The 26075-nt window shown below is 42.8% G+C and overlaps 2 protein-coding genes across 3 annotated transcripts in view; one reads left to right on the forward strand and one right to left on the reverse strand.

Moving 5' to 3' along the window:
• Positions 1–3: 3 nt before the first annotated feature.
• Positions 4–13620, forward strand: COX15 (cytochrome c oxidase assembly factor COX15). The gene is made up of 9 exons (XM_019724873.3): positions 4–202; positions 1981–2171; positions 3795–3917; positions 4199–4385; positions 6256–6423; positions 8887–8968; positions 10516–10670; positions 12167–12280; positions 13227–13620. Exons 1-9 carry the CDS (start codon positions 113–115, stop codon positions 13356–13358), a joined length of 1242 nt encoding a protein of 413 aa, XP_019580432.3. The 5' UTR covers positions 4–112; the 3' UTR covers positions 13359–13620.
• Positions 13621–20990: 7370 nt separating this feature from the next.
• The window catches only part of ENTPD7 (ectonucleoside triphosphate diphosphohydrolase 7), a 36696-nt gene continuing 31611 nt past the window's right edge, over positions 20991–26075 (reverse strand). For both annotated transcript variants that reach the window (XM_019724871.3, XM_088791900.1), the window contains 2 exons: positions 25857–26018; positions 20991–24447 (listed from right to left, as the gene is read on the reverse strand). In XM_019724871.3, coding sequence (XP_019580430.2) covers positions 24216–24447; positions 25857–26018 — 394 coding nt within the window. In that variant the 3' untranslated portion in view covers positions 20991–24215. The remainder of the gene's footprint in view (positions 24448–25856; positions 26019–26075) is intronic.

Here is a 26075-nt window from a genome sequence, read left to right on the forward strand (position 1 = left end):
CTCCTGAGGAGGGTCTCGCTGAGTAACCCGGAAGTGCTTCTCCTTCTGGTAGCAGTGAGAGGACGTCGGAGAGTGCTGGAGTTTGCAGTGGCGGGCGTGCACTGTCCTCAGCATGCAAAGATTACTTTTTCCGCCCTTGAGGGCCTTGATGGGAAGCCCGTGTCTCCGACTCCTGGCTCCTCGGGCGGCGCCTAGGACACAGGTACCGCACCGCAGCGGACTCTGCGTCGCGGAAGCGCGCACAGGGAGAAAGAGCCTGCAGCTCTTTTCGTAGCTCCTTGGAGTTCAAAACGCACTCCCCTGAGTTCTGAACCACTTACTAGCTGTGTGATATTAGCCAAGTTAGGTAACCTTTCTGTGCCTTAATTTTCCCACGTATAAAAATGGGGATAACAGCAATAGTTTATAAGATTGCTGGGAGGATTAAATTTAATATACATCAAGCACTTAGCACATCATAAAAGCTCAGCATATTTTACTCAGATATTTGATTTTTGCTAAAAGCCCCCCCAGGTACTCAGGTTAGAGATTATAACCCCTGTCTACAAAGAGGGAAATTGAGGTTTAATATAAATTGTCTGAAGTTACTTCGTTAATTAGAAACAGGAAACCAAATACGGGTCTTCGGACTCTGGGACAGAGTCAGAAGAGGGTGTGCATCCATTCAACTAGTAATTACTGTGATTATCGTGTTAGGAACCGGGGAAGCGAAAGGTAAATACCTAAAAGCTACTGCCCTGGAGGAAGCTACAATTTATTCATATATAATTAATTTGTTAAATCTTTATTAAGATCCTGTTATGTACGGGAACTGTGTTTGAAACGACGCCCGAGGGAAAGAACCAGACTGACCACTGCTGTCCCACAGCTCAGAGTTTTGTGGGAGATAGAGAGGAACCTGAAGTGTGTTAAGGATAAAGCAGGTAGAAGGGGCCTAAAGTAGCCAGTTGCAGATCTGGAGTAGTCTGGGAAAACTTCCCGGAGGAAGTGACATCTAAGCTGAGATCTACAGTAGGTACTGTTACTGAACTCAGGTTCAGCTGCTTGCTGCTTGAGCAACGATTAAGAGACAAGGGTTGGTGGAAAGAAAAAAAGATTTATTCAAAATGCTAGCATTCCCGGAATGTGGTGGACTATTGTCTCAAAGGCCACCTTCCCCCTTCCTAGACTGGTCAGAAGGTTTTATAGGTACACAAGAAGAACAAAGGAAAAGGGGAGTTAATCCTGAGACTCGTCCAGGAGAACATCTCCTGGGGTCCTGTTTGTTGTGATGGTTATCTCGAATCCAGGGTGATTCCTATGCCATCTGACAGAAAATCACAGTCCAGAATTGCAGCGTGGTTGCAATTTCTACCACATCTGTAGTTACTTCTTCCATTGAAGTCTTGAATCCTTCAATGTCATCCATGAGGGTTGGAATCAAACTTCTAAACTGTTAATGTTGGTCTTTTCACTTCTTCCCATTAATCACGAATGTCCTAAATGGGATCTAGAATGGTGAGTACTTTCCAAAAGGTTTACAATTTGCTCAATGCAGGGTTGACACAAACCTTCAATTTGTGAAAAATGCAGTGTGTGCAATGTACAATAATTGAAGTGCAATAAAACGAGGTATGCCTGTATTATCAATCAGGACAAGTAGTGTCCAAGTCAGAGAGAAATATGTTTAAAGATCCACAGAAGAAATAAAATAATCCATATCTTGGTGTAGAGTAAGTCGGGGGGAAGAATGCCAGAGAGCAGAAGGCTCATGTAGGATGGGGTTGAGTTGGAGTGAGGCCAAGACTGGAGGCAGGAAAACCCGCTGGGAGGAAGATGCAGGATGCAGTAATCTATTTAAAAGATGATGATTGGCCAGGGCAGTAGTGGCAATGTGGCCATACAGGGTACTCGACTCCAGAGTGGCACTGAGGGTGAGTAGCTGTGGAGTGACGTCTTTCCTTCTTTCTCCAGTTGTAATTTATCTGTCTTAATCCTTAGTGTGGTTGCAGCTGTGGGATCAGGCGCACCTTAAGGCCAGGGCAATACAGCACCATCTCTGAAGTAGCTTTACAGTCTGGAAGGGGTACAGAGTCCCTTCCTTCAAAGGCTGCTGAGCGAGTAGTGGGCCGATGGCTGCTGGTCTGCAGTGGAACAGTGGCTGGAGCTGTTATTCTTGGTGGAGTAACTAGGTGAGTAATTTGCTCATAGTGTGTCAGCTGTTTGGGTCATCAGTAGAGGTACAGGATGACCGAGGGGAAAGGGACCCTCAGAATCATGTAGTCTTGCTCCCTCGTTTTACATGTGCAGAAACTGAGACCTAAAGAGGGGATATGTCTAATGGCCTGCTCTGCCATAAAACGGTTTAGGGTAATAGAAGCCCTTCACAAAGACTGGTTTAGGTCTTAACTGTTAGCTATGCACTATGTACATATCCCCCTACAATCAGCTCAAATTTGTCTCAAAATTTTTTGTATAGTTTGCTTGAATTAAACCGAAATAAGTTCCATACATCACAATTGGTTCATATGCCTCTTAGGTCTCTTTAAACCTATAAAGAGATTATCGATTTAGATTCTATTCTCTCCCCTCCCCCCTGCCCCTTTGCAGTTTTGTTGAAGACCCCCAAATTATTTGTCCTATGGAGTTTCCCACAGTCTGGGATTTGCTGATTGCATATTTGTGGTCATATTTTACATGTTCCATTATCCCCTGTATTTCTTATAAACTGGTTGTTGCTTGATCAGATTCAGGTTGGGGCCGTGGGGCAAAATACTTCATAGATGATTATAACTTTCATAAATATCTGTTGTCTATTAGAGATGTCAACCATGATTGATGATCATTACCTAGATCTATAATAGCTCAACTCTAAAGAGAAACTGTCCCTCATCAACAATTTGGTTATCCTAAGATACAGTATATATTGGAAAGGCAGGATAAATACTTGATTGTTTCCTTTTACCAGTTTTCAAAATAATGAATTGGTTCCCAAGCATCCTCCACAGGTGACCAATAAAGTGTTTGAGTTTTTAAGTATCATTGTGAGCTCATAAGTTTTAAACATACTTGATAAGTTTCAGTCCATGTTTTAGTCCATTGCTGTGCCGATGATTTTTTCAAATTGTCCCATCTTTAGTCGCTGGGAACCTCTCAAATTGGCTCCAGAGTTGTTTTGACAAGATGCTAGTAACCTTTGATTCCATGCTTTCTGGATGATAAAATGTTCCAGGCTCTTGCACATTTCCTGCCTCAGGCCTGAAATCAGCCTTTTACTTTAGGAATCCTAACTCCTTATGGTGAAGATACTTTGTGGTTTTAAAAAAGTGTGTGTTCTCAAATTTCTTTCCACATTCCCTGCACCCTTATTTCAAAATACCTTATGTGTTATATAGGCTGTACGGGAAACTGACAAATTTGAGTTTTATTGTCTTTAAATTCACTCAAGAACCTCAACTGTCTTATACCTAATATCGAGTCTCTTTCCCCCGTGTAAATAATGTTGCATTTATTATGCATTTATATAATAAATGCATAATAAATTATGTTGCATTTATTATGCATAATGTTGCATTTATTATGCATAATGTTATGCATTTAGGGCAAAATTTCTTTGGTCTAAGGGTGATTTCACTGTTTCTGTCAAAATTCTAAGCCATAAGAAGAGAAGATGTCAGAAAGGAAACAATGAAATGATGTGTTTACCTTTAGAGGGGTTAAGCTCAGATCCACTTGTTGCTATAAACCATTTATGAGTAATCAAGCATATCTCTCTCCCACTGCCTCACTCACTCAGATTTCTTTCCTATCCTAAGGTTGACAGAGTCTGGCCTCTCAATGGTAGATTGGCATTTAATAAAGGAGATGAAGCCACCTACAAGCCAAGAGGAATGGGAAGCAGAATTCCAAAAATACCAGCAATTTCCAGAATTTAAAATGTGAGTATTATAGAAAATCAGGTAAACATCCCATGAGGCCCACTCGATCTTTTGCTTATTTAAACATTTCAGAATGGTTAGAGTCCATTATTTCTTGATAGGTGGCTCAGTTATGTTTAGTGAGCTCCACTCTAAACCTCTAATTCCAAAGCGATCCTGAGGTCACTGATGAGGAAGGAGGCAGACCTATCAAGCTTCACGACAGAATGTTCCTGCATTCCGTTGGGAAATAAAAATCAGACAGGTGTGTCCTCTTGTTTTTGACTTCCCTTTTCACCCAGCTTGAATCGTGATATGACATTGGCAGAATTCAAGTTCATCTGGTACATGGAATACTCACACCGAATGTGGGGCCGCCTTGTAGGCCTCGCGTACATCCTGCCTGCTGCCTACTTTTGGAGAAAGGGCTGGCTCAGCCGCAACATGAAAGGACGTGTTCTTGCCCTCTGTGGTTTAGTCTGCTTCCAGGTGAGATTTATTTAAGTTTGGAAAAGCAGAGACGCTCTGAAGAGCTTCCTAGATGGCATTGTGTTTAAGGAAGTAATCTTCTAACAGAGTAGGAGGGAGCATGGATTTCTAGTGTCATGTGCCTGGCTTTAAGACCCAGCCCTGCCACTTAGTAGGACAAGTTGTAGCCTCTGTAGGCTATGCTTTCCTTACCTGTAAAGAGGGATAGTAATAGTGCCTACCATTTAGGTTGCTTGAATATTAATTGAGAGCATGCATATAAAGTACTTAGTTTAGTGCCTGGAATCAGTAAGCACTCAGTAAATATATTTTTGTGTCACAAGAATTAGTTTCTTTCCCATCATCACTCTCCTCCTGGGTTCTCATCGCCTCCCTTTTTCTCACTTGCCTGCTCTATGGAGAAGTGGGATCCCTATGCTAGAATGGCTACAGAAGCAAATGAGAAAATTCCAAAAGACAAACATTTTATGGAATAAGGGATCTTAAAATATAGATGTAGCTGAGAGATATTCAAGTACTTTATAAATGGTGGTTAAAATCACGTAGGTTGAACTGAAGTTAAGGAAAAGAGCTTTGAACGACTCTCCTGGTTAAGGGATTAGGTGAGACTGTGAGCCAAGAAAAGGAATAGTAAGAAGACACATGAGTATTTGGATCACGGTGTACAGGCCTGAAGGGAGAGTATCAGAGCATCATAGAAATACAAACTTTGATCAGGAGGAAGTAAATTGGTTAATTTAACTTAGAAGTGGTGAGAATGTGAACTAATTAGGAGGAATTAAGGGAGAAGATGGAAGAGATGAACAGATAATAAACAGTTAGACTTTAATAAAAGTCAAATAGAAACTAGGGTAGGGGAGGTGAAACAAAATGAAGTTTGCTTTAGAATGGGAAGAAAAACCCATTAAAGACAGACTCTCAGGGAGGCAGAGATTTAAAGATGGCAAATAGGGAATGGAAGGAAGAAAGGGAGCTGGCACTGTGTGCTCCATCTTCAATGTCCTGTGCAGTTGAAATGAAGATAATTAGAAAATCCAGGGTAGTCAGAAAGGGGGAAGAAATGCCCAAAGAGATTTCCTAAGGGGTATGGTTCTCTTGGCTTATGAGGGAGGGGGTGAAAGGGCTGTATCTTACCCAATATAATTGGAACTGGTAATTGTTTGGGTTAGTTGAAAACGTCAGTTAAAGCAGGGAATCATAGAATAATAATACGTACCTTAAACATGGACTTTCATTACCTTTTTTTTACAATTTTTTTAATTGAAAAGCTAAGTAAGACCTGTTCTTTGAGTCCTCTGATTAGAGTTCAACCTCAGATGTCTTGCACCCTCATAAAGTATCATTTTGTTTCATTTTCCTTAAAGAGAACTTAGATACTTGCAAAGCAATCTGACTGCAAAGCCTTACAGATTTTTATGACTTTTCTCCACAAAACTTAAAATTGTCTATTCCCACCTAAATTGACACTAGTTTTTAAGCAGTTATCTTTGTCAAGCTTTTCCAGAGCATTCAATCTGGTTTTTATAGAAACAACTCTCTTTTCATTCTCATATTTCACTGGTTTACACAATGTTAAATCATATCAAGTACACACATGTAAGGTTTTGCCTACAGATAAGCTTTTGTGTACTTCTTTATATTTAGCTTATACTTCAGTAAAATGTTAAGCTAATCAGTGGTTAAATGTTCATGGTGCTGTATGTGGAAATGGAGATCGGTCCTGATTCCTGGGGTACTGAGGATATGGGCAGGCATGGAAAGGAGGGGTCAGGTAGGGAGTACTGATAATTGATAACCCACTTTCTCAGAGAATAAAGGTGAGTGGACAGTTTCAACCTTGTTTACTTGCCTCTTCTCCTTTTGGTTCTAGGGTCTGTTGGGATGGTACATGGTGAAAAGTGGATTAGAAGAAAAGCCAGATTCCCATGACATCCCTCGGGTCAGTCAGTACCGCCTCGCTGCCCACCTGGGATCAGCCCTTGTTCTGTACTGTGCCAGCCTGTGGACCTCGCTCTCACTGCTGCTTTCCCCACATAAGGTAAGTCATTATGTATCGTCACCACATCTGCACAGATGCTGACAGGGTCAGAGAAATGGAAATTCGGGCTCTAATGGGAAGTTACCAGTCAAAATGCACACATTCCTTTACCATATTTCCCCGAAAATAAGACCTAGCTGGACCATCAACTTTAATGCGTCTTTTGGAGCAAAAATTAATATAAGACCCGGTCTTATTTCAATATAAGACCCAGTATAATATAATATATGATATGATATGATTGATATATAATAGATTATATTATAACATAATATAATATAATGTCTGGTCTTATATTAATTTTTGCTCCAAAAGATGCATTAGAGCTGATGGTCCGGCTAGGTCTTATTTTGGGAGAAACAAAGTAATAACATCTACCGATTTATCAGAAACTAGATATAACCAAAGTTTAGAGGAACCTTGAACTTTGCGACTGCAAAGTAAAATGTGCACTTATTCTTTTAAGCTGGAGCAACTCACTCAAAGGAGAATTAGCATAGGAGCCGAATGTTTTGCAGCATTGTCTATTGGGAAAGGTGAAACATGAATTTTAGAGAAAGGGGGAAGGAGTACCGGCAGGAAGAGATGCCCCACCCACTCTGCTTCTGAGTCCCGAGGGGTGGTGGATGGCACAGTGAGCAGGGCCAGACGAGAGTGGCCTGTTGGGTTGTCTGTTCTTCAGATGGGGAACCTAGCATCCATCAAGCCGAACAATACAGTAAACCTTAGTGATCTCACCTGAAAGTAATTTCTCTGTATGCCAATTAAGGTTGTTTCTACGTGTCTTAAAAATGAGTATTGTGTTAGGTATTGAAGTCATGATTGACCTGGATAACTTGTTCATGGGTGAAGTTTGAGATGATAATAGGACTTTTAAGTAGAATCATCCAATACAGGTACCTCGAGGCCAGTGGCCTGGATCCCAGTAAGAACAGAAGGTGTTGACGGCACTCATCCCCACAGGGAAGCCAGATACAGAGTCGAAACATTGGTGTATAGTAGAGTGTACATCTGAATAATTCTTGTTCTCCTGACTTTCAAAGCCGAGCTTCTAAAATGAGTTGCCTGTATCTTATCTATAGCTGTACATCCTGACAACCTATTTGTTTTTTACAATTCTTGTCATCTGGCTTCCCCACCCACCCCTTACATACACACCCACATATTCACCTACATACCGTGTTTCCCCGAAAATAAGACCGAGTCTTATATCAATTTTTGCTCCAAAAGACGCATTTAGGCTTATGTTCAGGGGATGTCACCCTGAAAAATCATGCTAGGGCTTATTTTCCAGTTAGATCTTATTTTCAGGGAAACACGGTACTTACACATATACCCACACACCCTAAATGCTCTGTAATGAAGTGGTACTCTTAGAGGTTACTAATGACTTATTATCAATTAATTGTATTTCCCTTTTAAAATTTATTTAGGAATGCCCTTCTAGCTACTGGATGGGATGCTGCCTGGTTCATGAATCTCTTAATTAGATCTCAAAAAAAATTTTATTTATATTCCACTAATTACAGAAAGGGTTTGAGATGATAGTCAAACATATGGTTGGACTATGCTGTCCAACACGGTAGCTGACTAGCTCCATGTGGCTATTTAAATTTTAATTAATCAAAATTAAATAAAATTAACTTTACTTAAACAAACTTGCTATTAAACTAAATCAAACTAACTTTTTGTTTAATTTTCAGTTGCTTTAGCCTTGTTTCGACCCTCATTAGCCACATATTGGGCAGCACAGCCAATAGAAAGTTCTGTTTGGCAGCATTGGTATATTGTCCTCTGAAATCTTAGAAGTGATACCTTGTTCTTCACGTACTAGTGTATAAGTCATATGAGGGCAGCATTCTGACTTAATTCCTTTGTACCTTTTTGGTTACCGGTTTATAAAGTTCTTAATAAATATTTATTGATTCCTGATTAATATCAGCAGTTGGCTGTAGTAAAAATAAAAACAAATTTTGACTTTACCAAAAACACTAAATGCAAGACTCTACTCTAGGCATTTTCTGCGATTTTGATTCTGACTATATTTTCTACACTAAATACTACACACAAGATGAGAATCCTGTCCTCTATTTTAAGCCACATCATGTTAACCATCGTGAAGCATTTTCTCCCTGAACAGTGCAAATCATTCAGTTATTAAAGAGATACGTATGAGTACCTACATGCCAAGCCCTAGGCTAGAAGTACTGTAATAAGTAAGACAGATAGCAGTTCCTGCTTTCACAAAACTTACAAGATAGCAGAGAAAACAGACAGTAAATGCATAAATTTAATAAAATATGATGCGTGTCAGAACAGAGTATCTGCTGGGAGTACGTAACCTAGTCTAGGGCTCAGAGCGGTCTGACGGCATGGTCGTTTGGGGTTAACCTCGGAGATCTGGGCTGCCTCTTGTAGCTCTTGCAGTACAGTTAATCGGAGTGATTTTCTTTTCTTATTTAGTTGCCTGAAACCCATCAACTCCTACGGTTGAGACGATTTGCTCATGGAACAGCAGGCTTGGTGTTCCTCACTGCTCTCTCAGGTAGGACTGTTCTCATCAAAGATGGCCTGTTTTCATTCCACTCTCAGGCGGGATCTCTTGCCTAATGCTTTCCCCTTTTTTCCTATATCTTCACATTTCCCTTTCACACTTGCCCCTCTCATACCCATCATCTTCACCCTGTTTTCTGTTCCTTCCTCCCTTCTAAAAATCCTGCTTTCCAGACAGTTGAACAAAAATATTAAGCATCTGCCTGGATCCAGACTGCCTAAGCTCAAATCTTGGCTTCACCACCTATGAACTCTATGACCTTAGACAAGCCTTGGAACCTCTCTGGGCCTCAGTGACCTCATCTGTAAAATGGGGGTGATGATAATAGTATGAGTAATATATGTGAAGTGCTTAAAACAGTACCTGGCACGGAGCATAAGCTATATAAGTGTTAACTGTTATTGTTATGTAAACATTATTGTTATTATTGTTACATTACACCAAGATGGGTCAGACAAAAGGCCTGCCCTCAAAGATGGTCTAAGGTGGAGAGTTCATTGGAGCAAAGAGACCAATGCAGATCTTTCTCATTCTTTAAATCATACTTCTTCTACCTCTCTCATTCTGGAACTGTGGTATCTAATACAGTAATCACTAGTCTCATGTGACTGTTTAAACTTAAATTATTTAAAAATATGTAAAATTTAAAATTTAGTTCCTTAGTCACACTCGCCATATTTCAAGGGCTCAATAGGATGGCAAATACAGAACATTTTCATCATCTCGGAAAGTTCTGTTGGACAACACTGATTTAAAATAAAACCATCAAACAAGTGATGTACCCAAACTTACCCCCTCTTTCTTGGTGGAAGAGCATGAATTTTGACTTTATAAATGGCGTTTACAAAAATAAGGAATATGATCTAAACGTCCCTTAATCTTCTTTGATCATACGTAATGGATTAGTCATCCATTAATTCAAGAATACTCTCTTTATGTGTTTTTCCAGGATTTAGTTTATAATTTTTTTTATTTTTCATTCAATAAATATTTTTTGAGCATTTGGGGAAGACAGGTAAACAATAAAAACATGTCAGTTAATGTTCATTGCTGTGAATAAAAACAAAGCACAATAAGGGATAGTGGGGTGGAGGAGTGCTGTCTTATGTTGGGTCACTGGGGGGCGCTCTTTGATAAAGTGACGTTTGAATGGAGACCTGAAGAAGTGATGGAGTAAATTATGCAGATAGCTGGGAGAAGAGCACTTCCAGAATGGATGAGTAGTTCTCAGTGGGCAGTAAGGAGGGCATCAGTCACTAAGGGGATTTTTCCAGACTAACATGCCTCTCTCCAGAGCTTCTCATCCACGCCTCCAGGGGGGGCATGCCAGAAACTTGGGGTGGGAGTAAGTGAGGATGTACGTGTTTTTCTTTTAAGTTCTTGTGGTGATTGTGATATGTATCCCCTGTTTGAGAACGGTTACAGTAAATCTATTTATTATTCTCTATTTCTTTTATCTAAATCTGGCATAATAAACTTTTTCTGTCAGACTCGTGCTTGTTCTCATTTTAATAACTACTATTTACCTTGGCATACAGGGGCTTTTGTGGCAGGACTGGATGCTGGGCTTGTTTACAATTCCTTCCCCAAGATGGGAGAATCTTGGATCCCAGAGGATCTCTTTACCTTTTCCCCCATCCTGAGGAATGTTTTTGAGAATCCCACCATGGTGCAGTTTGATCACCGGATTCTGGTAAGTCTGGCTGGTGGTTCCTGGCTACGAAGCACAGGGAGCCCTACAGGCTTGGGGTGTCCAAAGCATGGGTGGCAACAGTGAGAGGGCAGAGTGGCGATTAGAGGGCAGTCCTCTGTGTGATGTTTTTGTCCTAATTACCCACAGCCCCTCCGGCCAAATGCCGGCTTACAGGAAGGATACTGCCAGCTTCTTAAAGTTTGAATATGCCTCTTACCGTCTGGCAAATGATAACTGCCCTCCATCCTGCACACATATAGGAGAGTCATTTTAGCAGAAATGAAGCTTAGTAGAGAGGCGAGTGCAGACAGACTGTGGTTGCTGAACACGTAGCTGACGCAGAAGCCCAGGGAGCCAAGGGCATCATAAATACTTTTTGTTTTATCTAAACTAATGCTTATGAAGGGCCTGCTCTGGGTCGTGTAAAAATGGGCCTGGTAGCCTGGCCGTGATAAATCGGAGCAGGGGAAGATCAGCAGCAAGGAGGCCAGTGAGAAGCAGTGGCTCTTTTGCTGTAATGCAGGTGGGAGTGGGGGGTTCAGGGCTTCATGGTGGGAGTGGAACCCGAAGAATGAGGAATCTGAGGTTGTAAGGAATAGGAAATTGGCTGTAGAGATGAAGGTGAAGAAAGATCAAAGGAGATCCCCGAGTTTCTTCTGTGGCGTGCTTAAAGCACGACCAACAAAAATGGGACTATTGGAATGAGTGTTGAGCCAGATATGGGAGGATGTCATCAGATGGAAGCATGTTGAGTATGAGAGCATAGTGGTACATCCTAAGAGAGAGGCCGAGAGGACACAGATATCCAAGGGGAATGCGGGGGCTTGCACATGTTAGCTTGTGGGGGCTCAGTCCCCACCACCACACATTTTGGAATAAAAAAAAGTGTAGTTGAAATTGTCATCATGGACAGCTCTGAAAAGGAAATAAATGAAATAGATGCAGAAATATGATAGAAAAACATTATCTGACCTCATAGAAGGGGTAAGAGGATCCTATTCCCGCTCCCAGACCCCCATTCTGAAGGGCGGGAATGAAAATGAGACTTAAGATCTATTTTAGCACTAGCTGGCAGCACCACCACTTCCGCTGCTCACAGCCCAGGAAAATAATAACCTCAGGTGCTGGGGTCAGCCCTGCTTTAAAAACACAGGATTAGAGATAAAATTAGGGCTAAGGATGCAAAGAATGATTTAAAACGTGAGGGCCACACCTGGGTGACACCCACATTGGAAGGTGGATGAGATCACAGAGAGTGTGTGTATAGAAAGTGATAGGTGCAGAAACTTGGGGCACCCTAGGGAACACTGACATTTAAGTGGCAAGCAGGAGAGGAGCAGGAAAGACTGAGAAGCAGTAATCGGGGACCTGCAGGGGGTTCTGTGCCTGCGACAAGAAAGTGCTTAGTGGTTCTGGAGGAGATACAGGTGAGGTGAGCACACATCAGGAGGTGGGTCATTTCTTTCTGGCACTTGATGGGACTCTCTTCCTTGCAGGGAATCACTTCAGTTACTGCCATTACAGTGCTCTACCTCCTGTCCCGGAGAATTCCCCTTCCTCGAAGGACCAAGATGGCAGCAGTGACTCTGCTAGCTTTGGCGTATACACAGGTATAAACCACCTCTTTTTGGTCTCAGGTTGTCCCCAAAACAAAGTTGAAAAGGAAAGGTAACACGCTAGGAGAAAATATTTTCAGTACTTGTAATAGACTCAAAGATTAATAACCAGAAAATAAGGATATCAATACACAGTGCTCACAAGGGGAATGATGACTGGGCATTGAATATTAAAAGCTGCTTAGTCTCACTCATGGTCGGGCAGGAGCAAATGAAAACAAGGCATGCCATTTTGGGCTTGTCAGATTGGAAAAAATAAAACAAAAAAAGATAATCAGGTATTGGCACAGGTATAGGAAAATGGATGCCTTCATATATTCTTGGTGAGAGCATGAGTTGGTGTAGTGTTTTTCACAGGGCAGTATCTTTTGAGATGTTAAGTGTATAATCCTTTGGCCCAGCAAATTGACTTATTAGTACCTCCCCGAGAGATATTCTAATGCACAAAGCTATGTATCTACAAGGAAATTCATTTTAGAATTGCCGTGATGGTGAAAAATTGGAAAATAACCTAAACGGTTAAATAAACAACCATGGTAAATTTATACTGTGGAATTCTGTGCGGCAGTTTATTAAGATTTGAAGACCTATATTGTTAAGTGAAAAAAAAAAAGCAAGTGACAAACAACATATTTTTTAAAAGCACAAAACTGGATCTAAAATTTTTATATAGAAGTACAAGTGTGTAGAAACTGGTAACAATAACAACCTTTGAGGAGGGGAACTGGGATAGGATGAAAGATAATTAAGGGAAATTTTAGTTTTTTCTGTCTTATTTGAATTTCCTTCATTGTAAGTATATTTACTTGTGAAGTTAAAAATATTTTCTAATGTTTTGATCAGAGGATGTGGAGGTTTGTGTATGTGGTTGTCCATACCCAGTCGTTTCAGCTCCGGATCTGTGGCTCCTTTGCTCACTGCTGTCTTTCCTCTGCAACAGGTGGGTCTGGGAATCAGCACACTGCTAATGTACGTGCCAACTCCTTTGGCTGCCACTCATCAGTCCGGCTCCTTGGCTCTGCTCAGTGTTGCCCTTTGGCTCATGAACGAACTCCGAAGAGTCCCAAAATAACTCTAAGAGGCTCGGCTTCGTAGGACTGAAACTGTGCTTTTGAGAGCTCATCAGAGAGCACAGAACGTGGGTTCTAAGAGGATGATCTTGGCATGTCAAGTGGTTTCCAAAGTGGTCAAGGTTTTACAAATTCCTTGCCTGTTTTTGAGATAGTCACTAGATCACGAATATCATTAAGTATGGTTACACTAACGGTTCCTTTTCAAATCTGTTACTTTTCATGTTGAAAATCAGGTTTAATAAAAAGAAGGAAACATTTTCAGATCTGCCATTTGCTGCTTCTTAGTAGGCTCTGTCTCAGTTTTCTAATGTTGGGAAGCTCTTGGTTCTACACACGTCGTCGCTGTCTCGTTGACCTCCGGAGTCCTGAATTCTAAGTAGAAATCGGTTACGACCTTAACTTCATGTCCATCAGGTGAAGGTTCAAAGGAAGGATTCGCATACCCTAACGAAGCCAGATAAGCTTCAACGAGAAACTAGTATTCTGCATTCCCAAAATGGGGACAGCAGATTGTGACAAGCTTGATGTCTGTGTGCAGCACAATGGTTTCTAGGGACTCAGACGAGAAGGTAATCACTAGTAACCCACAGGGATTCATCAGGCACTAACCTATAGTGATGTTACGTCGCCAGGTCAGATGAATGGAATAGATAGTATAAATCCATTCCTGACAGGGTTTCCTAACAGCCTCGGTGACGAGAAAAATGTGGCCCTGATGGTAGACACGGACATATATTCAGATATTGAAACAAATTGTTGATTAATGAATTGGTGTGATTTTGGTCTTTGTTGATATTTCATAGGACTCTGTCTTATTCAGGTTTTTTTAAAAGTCAGTGTTTGGATGAAGGCATCAGATCAGATTTGAGGGTGGAGCAACCCAACATTGCTAATAGATGACAGTCACAGCTCAAAACAGTCCAGAGTGACACAATCAAGATGAAATTAAACAGATTATAACACCCTCATTTAAATTAAATGGTTATATAAGTTTGGGGTAGAGAAATCTGGCTTCGTATCATTTCACATAAAAAAGGGAATTCAGTTCACCACAGGCTCAACACAAACCAATAATGTGATAACACCAGTAAAAATTAGTGGTGTTTGAGATTTTGTTGATAGAAGTTTCATAGCCATAGTCAGAACACAGTGCTACTGCTGCATTTCACTCGGTACCAAATTTAAGGATCTTGACCCCTAAGTATGTATCCAGAAGGGACCGGGATGGTGAGGAGTCCAGAACCCCTATCGGGGAATACCTGCAGGAATAAGGGGTATTTAACTGGAGGAGAACATTGGAGAGAGAGCAAAATTCCTGTCCTTGACAAGTTGAAGCCCTTTCATGAAGACGGAATGACCTTCCTTAGTGCTGCAAAGCTGGAGCAATGGGTGAAAGTTGCAAAAAGCTATTCTAGTTTTTAGTTTTGTAGAAGGCAAGAGTAAGTTGAACCACGTAAATGCCCACAATGGGGAGGGCAGGTGCCCAGCTAACGGGCTAAACCACTGCTGAGCTCTGAACTGCTGCTCTGCACGTCCAGGGTTGTCAGATCTGACTTCTTAAAGCCAAACACCTAGCTTTTTATGGGAAAGCTCTCGATTAACTGTTGACAACTAATTTCAAAATTTTTAGAACATTACGCAGGTGGAACACATGGGAGCCATACATGACCTAAGGGTTGCCCATTTACAGTCTTCTGGACTTCGTGATCTCACTGAGTTTCAGGGGGACTTACAGTGTACCATTCTGAAGTGGTTCTTGGCAGAACAGAAGCAGACCATTTATCTCCGACTTTTAGAAAATCACAGACCCTGGAGCTTATCTTCTGGCTAGAAGTGGTTCCCCAGCTTCTTTCACATTAGAATCTTTAAAAATCCTAAAGCCCAAGCCTCACCCAAGAGCAATTAAATTACAGCCTCTGGAAGCAGTGATGATAGGCATATTTTTAAGTTCCCCAGGTGATTCCAATGTGCAGACAAGTTTGGGAACCGCTGGCCTAGGCCCTAATAACCTAGTTACCTTAGAAAGCTTTGACCACTTATTCCCATTCCCTCTGAATATCCACACCACCCTATTTCATTTAATCTGCTGTGTTGATCCTGTTAGTGTGTTAATGGGATAGCACCTCTTCTAGATAGAATTCTTACAAAAAGGGAACTGCGGTCACTGGGGCAGGTGTCCATACCGTTATCTCCCGATCCCCAAAGGCTGACCTTAGTAACAGTCAGCAGAGGGCAGTATGATCCAACCCAAAGGACCACATGCTAATGATTCTACAGCCCCTCCAACCCAGGAGCAAGGAATGAACAAAGTAAGTTCAAGTTCGAGATGTTTTCATTTTTCTTTTATTAAAGATGAGTAAGTTTGGAAAAACAGATCTGGTTGCATCTATCTATTTAACTGTATTATGCCTATCCATGAGTTCTGGCGAACGGAGATTATCTGAATTATTTTTATGTTTGCATTATTCCCAGCACCAGACACATGCCAAATAATGAATGAGTGGAATATGGATTAGACTGATGTCCCACACCTAGAAGATTAAATGAACTTCCCTTAATATTTTCAAAGGTCTCTCAACAATTCTGTCTTAAAACATCAAAGGAAATTAAAACAGCTGGCTTTCTTCACACGGAATATTTTTGTCTTTACACTGACAAATGCTGTCCATTGTGGCAGGGGTACAGATTAGCTACTGCCTAAAGGGATGCTGATGGCCAAGACCAACACTAATGATCACCATACTAGATAACCAGTTTTTCCGCAGCCATCCTTCCGGTCCTGGAATGGTGGGTTAGATACTGGCATATGTGCATATGCCCATGTCCCTGCTTAAGGGGGAATGCCTTCCCTCTAATATGCACTACAGTTTGCTCAACACTGATTTAACAGTATTTATCAGTAAGAAATTCAAGCAAAATTATTGAATGTGAAGCATTAGAAAAACATACAATCTTAGCAACTCCCAAAGTGATGCAATACAGGCAGCCTTTGGTTTTTTAAAGCAGGAAGGGGGCGTCTAGTTGTAGATTCTAAACAGATGCCTTTGAATACTCTGCAGAGTCTATCGCCCAAGGCAGGGACAGTGAAAGAGACAAGGCGGATGCTTCATGGCTTCCGACTACAGGGAGTTGTGGAATGAGAATTTCACACAACACAATGACAGACACAGCGGAAATCAACGTATGTGGGATCATTGCTTATAGAGAAAGACTTAACGAAGCTAATAAGGGGCTGAGCCTTCACCAGCAGTAGTCTTGACAGGCCAGACTCTGGCAGGTGCTCTAGAGGAGGGGCTGCTTAGGAAAAGTATCCGAGCTGCCTTACACTGGAGTGGAGTGGAGAAGGAGGAGTGGTGGCCACCAGCAGGTATATGAGTGGCCGCGAGACTTAAGGAGAGGCTGTGGGGGCGGAGCCCCAGAGAGTAGTTTCCAGGCTCTCGGCCTCACATAGACAGGTGCTGGCTCAGGTAGTAAATGGCCAACTGTGATTGCATGGCCATCAGCTGTGGCTAGTTGGCCGTCAGCTGTAACCAGTGAGCCATTGGCCACAATATAACTGCTGTGGCTACGGAGAGGAGAGGAAGAGAAGGAGAAAAAAGAATGGGGCTAGCAAGAAGATGGCAGCTGGGCTGGCAAGTGTGGATGGCGGTTTGCGGACAGTGTGTATCCAGCCTCCAGTGAGAGTATAGTGCCGCCAGAGAGAATAAAGTGGTATGACTCCCCTACCTATGGCTCCGTGGGTGTTCCTTTTTGGCCTCACCATGTCCTGCGTTCTTGTATGGGGAGCGGGAGCAGAGACCCCGCAGGCCTCCCTGCACGACAAATGGCGCAGCGAGCAGGGTCTCCCGCATGACACATGGCGTAGTCGGCAGGATATGGTGCCAGGCAAAGCTCTCCAAAGGACGGTGGAGCAGTTTGTGCGTATGAACACCCAGTCTGAGGAAGACCAGGAGGAGCAGCTGCCGGAGAGCTGGACCCCCGTGGAGGGGTGGGAGGACGTGGACGGTTCTCCCACCAGCACAGGAAAAGCCACGCAGCTGCTGGCGAGATGGAGCCCCGTGGAGAGGTGGAAAGATGTGGACGGTTCCCCAACCAGCACAGGCCGGAGAAAGCGAAGGTCGTTGCAGCCCTGTGGGCCGGGGAAGTCCCTGCTCAGGCAGCCCGGATGCAGGACTTACAGTCCCAGGAGGTAACGCTTGCTGAGTCCTCCATGGGAGATGAGGGTGAGGTCCAGGTCGTCCCTCACCCCCAGGACAGCCCTGGTGAAGGACTATGGACTATGGGGAATTGCCTTCCATCCCTAATTTAATGGACAGCTTGACTGTTTGTTTGGGAACTGTTGTTAGTGGAACTGGGGGATATTTGCTTTTGTTTCTTGACTGGCCGCCATTGAGAATATGTAAGCACCTTGATTGTGAGTCGCTGTTGTTCCAGCAGGGTACCCTGAGAGGCACAGAGAGAGTGGCAGTGCGCTGAGAGGTCTGGCTGAGCCCTGAAGATACCCTGGCTGTGCCCAGGAAGTCGGGCTGTTCCCAGAGAGAGTGGCAGTGCCCTGAGAGCCCTGGCTGTGCCCAGGAAGTCGGGCTGTTCCCAGAGAGAGTAGAGCCCTGGCTGAGTCCAGGAAGTTTGGCTGAGCCCTGAAGATACCCTGGCTGTGCCCAGGAAGTCGGGCTGTTCCCAGAGAGAGTAGTAGAGCCCTGAAGGTACCCTGGCTGTGCCCAGGAAGTCGGGCTGTTCCCAGAGAGAGTGGCGGTGCCCTGAGAGCCCTGGCTGTGTCCAGGAAGTGTGGCTGTGCCCACAGAGAGTGGTGGTGCCCTGAGAAGCCCTGGCTGTGTCCAGGAAGTGTGGCTGTTCCCAGAGAAAGTGGCAGTGCCCTGAGAAATCCTAGCTGTGCCCGGGGAAACTAGTGGTACCCTAAGAAGTCCAGGAAGTCTGGCTGTGCCCAGGAGTACTGGTGGTGCCCTGAGAAACCCTGGCTGTGTCCGGGAAGACAGGTGGTACCCTAAGAAGTCCAGGAAGTCTGGCAGTGCCCAGGAGTACTGGTGGTGCCCTGAGAAACCCTAGCTGTGCCCGGGGAAACTAGTGGTACCCTAAGAAGTCCAGGAAGTCTGGCTGTGCCCAGGAGTACTGGTGGTGCCCTGAGAAACCCTGGCTGTGTCCGGGAAGACAGGTGGTACCCTAAGAAGTCCAGGAAGTCTGGCAGTGCCCAGGAGTACTGGTGGTGCCCTGAGAAACCCTGGCTGTGTCCGGGAAGACAGGTGGTACCCTAAGAAGTCCAGGAAGTCTGGCAGTGCCCAGGAGTACTGGTGGTGCCCTGAGAAACCCTGGCTGTGTCCGGGAAGACAGGTGGTACCCTAAGAAGTCCAGGAAGTCTGGCCGTGCCCAGAAGCACTGGTGGTGCCCTGAGAAACCCTGGCTGTGCCCAGAGAGCCTGGCTGTGTCCAGGATATTGCATTCACCCCCAGGCTCCTCGCACAGGTCCCCTCGCGGAAGACGCTTGTCGCGTAGATTGTGAGGCGAGAGCCTGTAGGGGTGGAGTGTGGGGGCGGAGCCCCAGAGAGTAGTTTCCAGGCTCTCGGCCTCACATAGACAGGTGCTGGCTCAGGTAGTAAATGGCCAACTGTGATTGCATGGCCATCAGCTGTGGCTAGTTGGCCGTCAGCTGTAACCAGTGAGCCATTGGCCACAATATAACTGCTGTGGCTACGGAGAGGAGAGGAAGAGAAGGAGAAAAAAGAATGGGGCTAGCAAGAAGATGGCGGCTGGGCTGGCAAGTGTGGATGGCGGTTTGCGGACAGTGTGTATCCAGCCTCCAGTGAGAGTATAGTGCCGCCAGAGAGAATAAAGTGGTATGACTCCCCTACCTATGGCTCCGTGGGTGTTCCTTTTTGGCCTCACCATGTCCTGCGTTCTTGTATGGGGAGCGGGAGCAGAGACCCCGCAGGCCTCCCTGCACGACAAATGGCGCAGCGAGCAGGGTCTCCCGCATGACAGAGGCTCAGGAGCAGACTTGTCTTCCAGCTTGCTTGAATCACACATGCATGGCTATAAACATCCTGGGACTCAAAATTGTTTCAACTTTGTTTTTTTTAAAAAAAATGGCAGGCGATAATTGAATACATTTTAAAAGTAGAAAGCCCTATAGTAGGAGTAATGATTCAATTTAACAAATAAAAGGATCTCCTATTGCTCAGACTTCCAGAGAAACAAAACAGTCAACAGATGTATTCCCCCTCTGTCCCTCTAATAAGGGTATTGACAAACTGAGAAATAATGACATATTAGGGCAAAAGGGAAACACTTGGGTAATAATACAAGGGAAATAAAAAAAAGTCCTCATTTTTTAACATGTTTTTTTGTAACACCAACAGAATCCTCACAAGTTTGACAGCATATGGCCCTACTGGCAGGATTCTGAAACTAGCATCATCTAAGGGATTAATCTGGGAGAATTTGAGACACCCGCTGCTACTTCTACCTTAATTCTTAATCCCAACTGAAGTTATATCACATACCACAGCAAAAAGGGAAATTAGATACCAGTCCTGAATTAGTTTGAAAAGAACTTCAAAGACAGCAAAAAGAAACAGCACTCTGTTTCCATAGGGAGTCTGGGAACCGCCCAAGAATTACAACCAAATTCCTTAATGAGGTAGATCTAATAGGCATTTACACCTTACATAATTCAGATTGTAACCATTCACATGAATTGCTTGGATGCTGTGGTTCAGAAAATTGTACAAAATTAAGCAAACTGTTTAAAAGCGACATCTAAAATTTAAAAGTATTAAACCCAGAAGCTAGAATAGATGTCGTGAAAACTTGGTACTATTTCTAGTCTTTCATATTTTATTCCTAAATGTGAGCAAAGTGACCAAAAATGAATATCAGCAGCAGTTTAAAAGATTGGGCATGGTTAGTTGCAGTCAGCTGTATTATAAAGAATAGATTCTGTTGAAATACATAAACTTGCGGGAAGATTCGGTCAATGAGCATTTCATTGCAGCTGTCACAGGTGTGTGTGTTACAGAGAACAGAGAAAACGATGCCTGAAGCTGCTCACTGTGACTTGGCACATGTTACTACTGCTCTGAGCCTCAATTTCATCATCCATAAAATCAAGGGCTTTAACCAGAAGACCTCTAAAATCCCTTTAAAAATCTCATCTGAAATTTATGTATAATGATTGCTGTTGGAAATGCCATTCCCATCAGGGAATGGCAGGGGCTATGGATAAAGTAGGAGATGACACTGGCTCTTTTGGGCAACCTGGCCTTCTAAACCAAAAACCAAAATCCTCTTCCTGAAACTATACCACTTTCCTACCTTCTCTCCTGCCTTTAGTTCCTTAGGCCAATGGTTCTCCCTTTGGAACTGGCCTCCAATCATCTTGCCTAGCCAACCTGGTTTATAGATGAGAAATGATCCAGAGAGGGCAAGTGACTTGCCTGGGGTCCTAGAGCTAGTTAATGACAAAGCCACGACTAGAATCCAAATCTGCTGTTCATGAAGTCTCAAGTTCTTTCCCCTAAATCATACCACCCACCTGTCTTTCACTCCTGACAAAAAGCAAAAACACAAAACTGAGAATAGGGGTGTGTGTGTGGGGGCAATCTATTTAGATAACAGTGAGAAGTATAAGTTATTTTATTTTGAAAATGAAATATGAACGTGATAATACATGTTAATGCCTAAAAAGTCTAGCTTAGCAAGGGTAAGGCAGACTTAATCAACCACATTTTAATAATCACTGCCTGAGGCCTTTGAAGTTAAAGGAAGGTCTTAGGCGGAGGAGGGAACAGTCAAAGTACTTTGGACGACATTAGAAGAATAAACATGCTGGGAAGTGATTCCACATACCTAGACCAAGGAAAATCAATTCTAGGAGCTAAGGTACAGAGAGAAAGACGGTATAATTTCACTTAGAGTTAACTACAACTTAAGTGAATGGAATGCCATATAATTGGATATTACACGTATTGTCATTATGTCCTAGTGACAAGAATTCAGAGAAAAGTGATGGGTTGTGACATAAGACAAATAAAGCATCACTCCTATAAGCCATTGACTCCGATTTTGACATTTGTGACCTGTCTTAGTAATAATAAAAGTACTAAAACAGTTCAGGCTCATTGTTGCTGTTACCAAGAAGACTGGTTGGTAGGATTCAAAGTAACCAGTGGAATGTGAATTTTATGGAACCATAACTGTAATAACAAGGGAACCACTCAAAACGCAGAACTGCAAATAGAAATCTACTAAAATCTTTAAAAACTGAGGGCTAAAAGAGGGTTAAAGGCAAGATAGGCTGTCTGGCTATCAGTCTATCAGTCTCTTGAAGAATATTTCATCAAGAGAAAGCAAACTATGTAAGTAACTGGCCCTCAGCAAGGAATAAATGGCTTCTGTTTCTATCTGAGATTTCATTTACAATCATCAGTTGGGAGCAATGGGAGAAGCACAGGAGCCAATACCAAGAGCATATATTCAATTTTTCTGAGGGGTATGGTAAAAATCTTATTTTTATACCATGGGACTCAGAAGTTTTACTCATGGTAATAAAGACAAGCCTAGATCCTGTAATATTAAAATAACATACAGGATGTAGCACACCACACAAAAACTCAAAGCCTAATTAAAATAAATTAAGAATAGGAAATACATTTGTATTGAAAAAAATGATAAACATAAGTATCCTGAGTTTCTCAACTATAAAAAGAACACAGTAATATCAATCAGTCATAATGATTAAATAACATACATAAAATGCTTAACAGAGTGTCTGGTACACAATGAATGCTTAACAAATGGTAGCTATTATTATAACCAGGATGAAGAATAACTTTACTAACAACAGCTTTCAAATTGGACTAATCACCACCTCTTCCCTGCTACAACTTCATTTTGAGCAAACAGAAGTGATCACTGTTGGCCAATTGGGTAACTTGACTACGTCACTGACCACAAGAAAACCAAAAACAGTACTTGAAACAAAGGTGAGGGGAAAAGAAAGAGCTACCTGAGTGGGCAGTGGCTAGCAAAAACGTATTTTGACATGATTAATAAGCAGCATTCATCAGGCAAGGGCTCACTCACAGTAACACGAAGATTAAGTAAGAAGTCAAAGAAAAATCAAGGCAACTTAGAAGTCTTAAAAATTAAAGGAAATTGCTGTGACAGAAGCCCTAATGAAAAGTAAAAAAATATTTCCAAAGGAACCGTTCAGACTCTTTGCTAGAACCATTTTTATCGAATTTGAAAACAATTCGAGACTCATCTTTTTTCACCTACCAACCAAGAGTCAGTACACTTCTTTTCATCTTTTCAGTTTATTTCTAGGAGGATCTTGGTTTCTTTTTCTCTGTTTTATGAAGCATTTAATTCCATTCTCCTTCCAGTATGGAACTTATATTTTAAGAATTCCACTTTTTCCCCCCTTCCATTTCCCCTATTCATCTAATTCTAGAAATCAAAGGTGACAAAATAGAAAACAAGGTTCCTTCAACTCTGGGAGCATATTCTTGGGCAGGACGTATAGGAAGGGACAAAATATAAAGAAGATTCCATGGGGGGGTGGGAGAAGAATAAGAAATCCTCATGCAATTTAAAGGTTAAACGTGGAGGAGCTTCGTGGGTGAAAATGTAATTACTATGGCTTTTCCTCTCCAGTAACGGAAACGCTGTTTGTGGTGGAGCCATCTCTTAACAAAGGTTCTGAAAGTTGCCAGGTGGCTTGTGAACAGATTTATCTATGTAGTCCAAAGTTTAGAGTTTGCTTCTTTTCAGACAAGAGTCAAATTGAGAAAATTTATATTTCTCAGAAAAACAATAATAAATAAGAGCTTGGGTTTTATCGCCTTTGCCCATTATCCTAACATTGTTCTTTCCTTCTTTAAAAACAACCCAAATACATCCCTTCCCAAACTGCATACTGATCTTAGCAGTGAAATAAAGGAACTCTTCTGAATCTTCCTGTATAAGGACTTTTAAAAACAGGCCTAGAGGACAGTGACCTGAAACCAGACAAACCCAGGTCTCCAATCCGAATCACAGCTTCTCTATCCTACAAGCACATTTAAGGCTCACACACAAAAAATAATGCCCGAACAGCCTGTGAGGCACATAGACATGGGGAAATTTTCTATTGTGGTCCTACCAGGCATCAGATAAGATCCTGTCAAAACCTTTGATGGACCATTCATTTAGAAGGCGTTCTAATCTTTTAAAATCACATACGAACATCAGCAACGCTGTCAGGGCCCTCGGACCACACTCATCATAGCTTCTTTGTCAAGTAAGCAAGGAAATTGTATTATTTTGGTTGCCTGGAAATTCATATCTGTTCCACTGAACTACAAATAATCTTGGCTCCCTAGTAAAAGTTGTGGATCTCCACATAAATGACATCTCTGTTACAGAGAAAAAAGGGGCTGCTGTGCTTGCTAGAATGTCTTCAGCTTTGCATCAGATGCTCCAAGTTTGGTGTCAACCCAGCGTCCAGTGTGCCCAGTGCCAAACTTCATGCTTTAGCAAGGGGAGAAAAGTCTAAATCCCAGGAACACACCAGACCTCTCAGATAAAGGAGCAGAAGAAGCATGATTCAATTGGACTAAGGCTGGCCACCTTTGTTAGCACCAATCTCTCATTATTTAGTTCTTCACAGACCAAATTACAGCTTCTCCCAGATAAGAAGACCTGGAGACAGAAGGAATTAAAGTAGATACTAAAGTAGAAATTCCAAGGCCAGGTATCCACAAGGTCAGGCAAAGCAGCATCTGAGGCCAATATAAGAAAGTGGTGGAACGCTATAAGCAGCAACTCTGGAGGACGCGAGCTTCCCTCGTCCTTGCCCAACCTCATGGCCCCACCTGGACCCCAATCAAGGGCACCACATCTTCAATCCATAGCATGTTCAATGGGGCTGAGGCTCGAGTTTGTCGACGGTGAATTCGGCGCAGCCGCAGGAGGTACAGGATGATGGCCAGGAGCACCACCAGGATGCAGGCAAAGAAGAGATAGTGGTTGTAGACAAAGGAGAGACGGAACCAGCTACTGTGGGCCTGTCGGACACCTTCCTGCCGTAGATCCCTAGGGAAGAGTTTGAAGGTGGAAAGAAATGTTAGCTTCAGAGACAGACCTCGATGCTGATTTAAAGGCCAAGGGATGTTGTCCCATTTATTCCATCCACGCAAACACTCTAAGATGCCATCTCCATGGAGCAAGCAAAGCTGAAGCACATGTCCAGCCCCAGGGCTGCCGTGTGATCCCTCTGGGACCTTCCTTTACACAGCCTACAGAGGAGGCCTCACAGGCTACACCCTCCAGAATCTGGGAACAAAATCGGAAGCCAAAAAAACACACAGTAGGACAAGACTGGTCGTCTATAACATTAGTCTCAACAGTGGCCCCATACCACTCTGGCCTACACAGTTTGTAAATATGATACTAATGAGAATAGGTGGCCCCTAAGTCCAACCAACAAATCGGACTTTGTCTAAATCTTAAAAAAAAAAGAAGTTTCTGTGCTTCCTGAGGATTTAGGTGACAGCTAAAGAAAGCTGTCCCTTGATCACCTGTATTGCAATCTGGACAAAAATTAAGAGACATGTAAACCTAAATGCAGTGGTCTGTCGTCTAGAACACAAGCCGCTCTTTGATGGTCCCGATACCACAACCGTTTTTGTTTTGTTTCAGCTGCAGTTTTTTTGTTTTTTAAATGTGAGTCTCCAAACTGAAAGACTGCACATAAAATATGGACTTCTGGCTTCTCTTGATAAATGAGAACCGGCACGACAGTGACCAGCCCTTTGTGTAGGGCACACGCTCTCCGGTTCCCCCCTTGTCTGACTTTTATCACCTGCCTGGCTTCTGACGGCACTGAGTTTAGTAAAGCAGGCACCAAAGATTAAGAACTCATTTTAGTCTATGTGAAATAATCCAGGGAAATGAGTGCCTAAAAGACTATCCCAAATATCTCGTGGTACACAAGAGCAAGACATCAGGCTACTGTAGCTTTATGAAAATACCCCTCCTAAGAAGCATCTCATGTCCTCTGAATTCGGGCCCACCAAAAGCATTCCAAGCCAAGGACACAATCTCTAGAGTGGCTTTCCTCATTAAAAGATGGCTCTGTAGAGACAGCCCACCCCAGTTCTCTAGTCAGTTATGTTTTCCAGGGTAAATTAAGAATGACATTTTCGTTTTTATGAGTCAGTATCTTGGAAGTGGTTAGTGAGAGCTCAATCCTCAATTGATTTGTTGTGGATCAACAAATAAAGCTGAATTTCTGAAATTGCAAAGCTGTGGAACAGACCCATAATCTCAACCTTCTTTCTGTTTCAACATGCCTGCTTAGCAATAGCAGTTCATGTGGTAATAATAAGAGGAGTTTGCTTGGTGGGGTGTTTTGGCGGGGAAAGATCACTTAAGAAACCTATCGTGAAGCCCTTACTAACATCTTCTGAGCACAAGAAGCCAGCTTGGTCAGTCCACCTTACCTGAGTGGTAAGAACCGTGTTTTATACAGAATGGCTCCCAGCGTCCACTGAACCTCTCGGTCATATACCAGCTGGGCTGTCCGTAGGTTTGGGTAGTCATAGGGAAAGTGGAATCCTTCATGAAGGACTTGGTACATCCAAGCCGATTTAAAACACTGATATCTGTGTGACCAAAAAAAATAATTTAAAAAATTTAAAAAGAAGAAACAGAATTCTACT

The sequence above is a fragment of the Rhinolophus sinicus genome, chromosome 15, assembly GCF_057876585.1.
Source record: "Rhinolophus sinicus isolate RSI-liver-muscle chromosome 15, RSI-T2T, whole genome shotgun sequence".
Taxonomy (NCBI): Eukaryota; Metazoa; Chordata; class Mammalia; order Chiroptera; family Rhinolophidae; genus Rhinolophus; species Rhinolophus sinicus.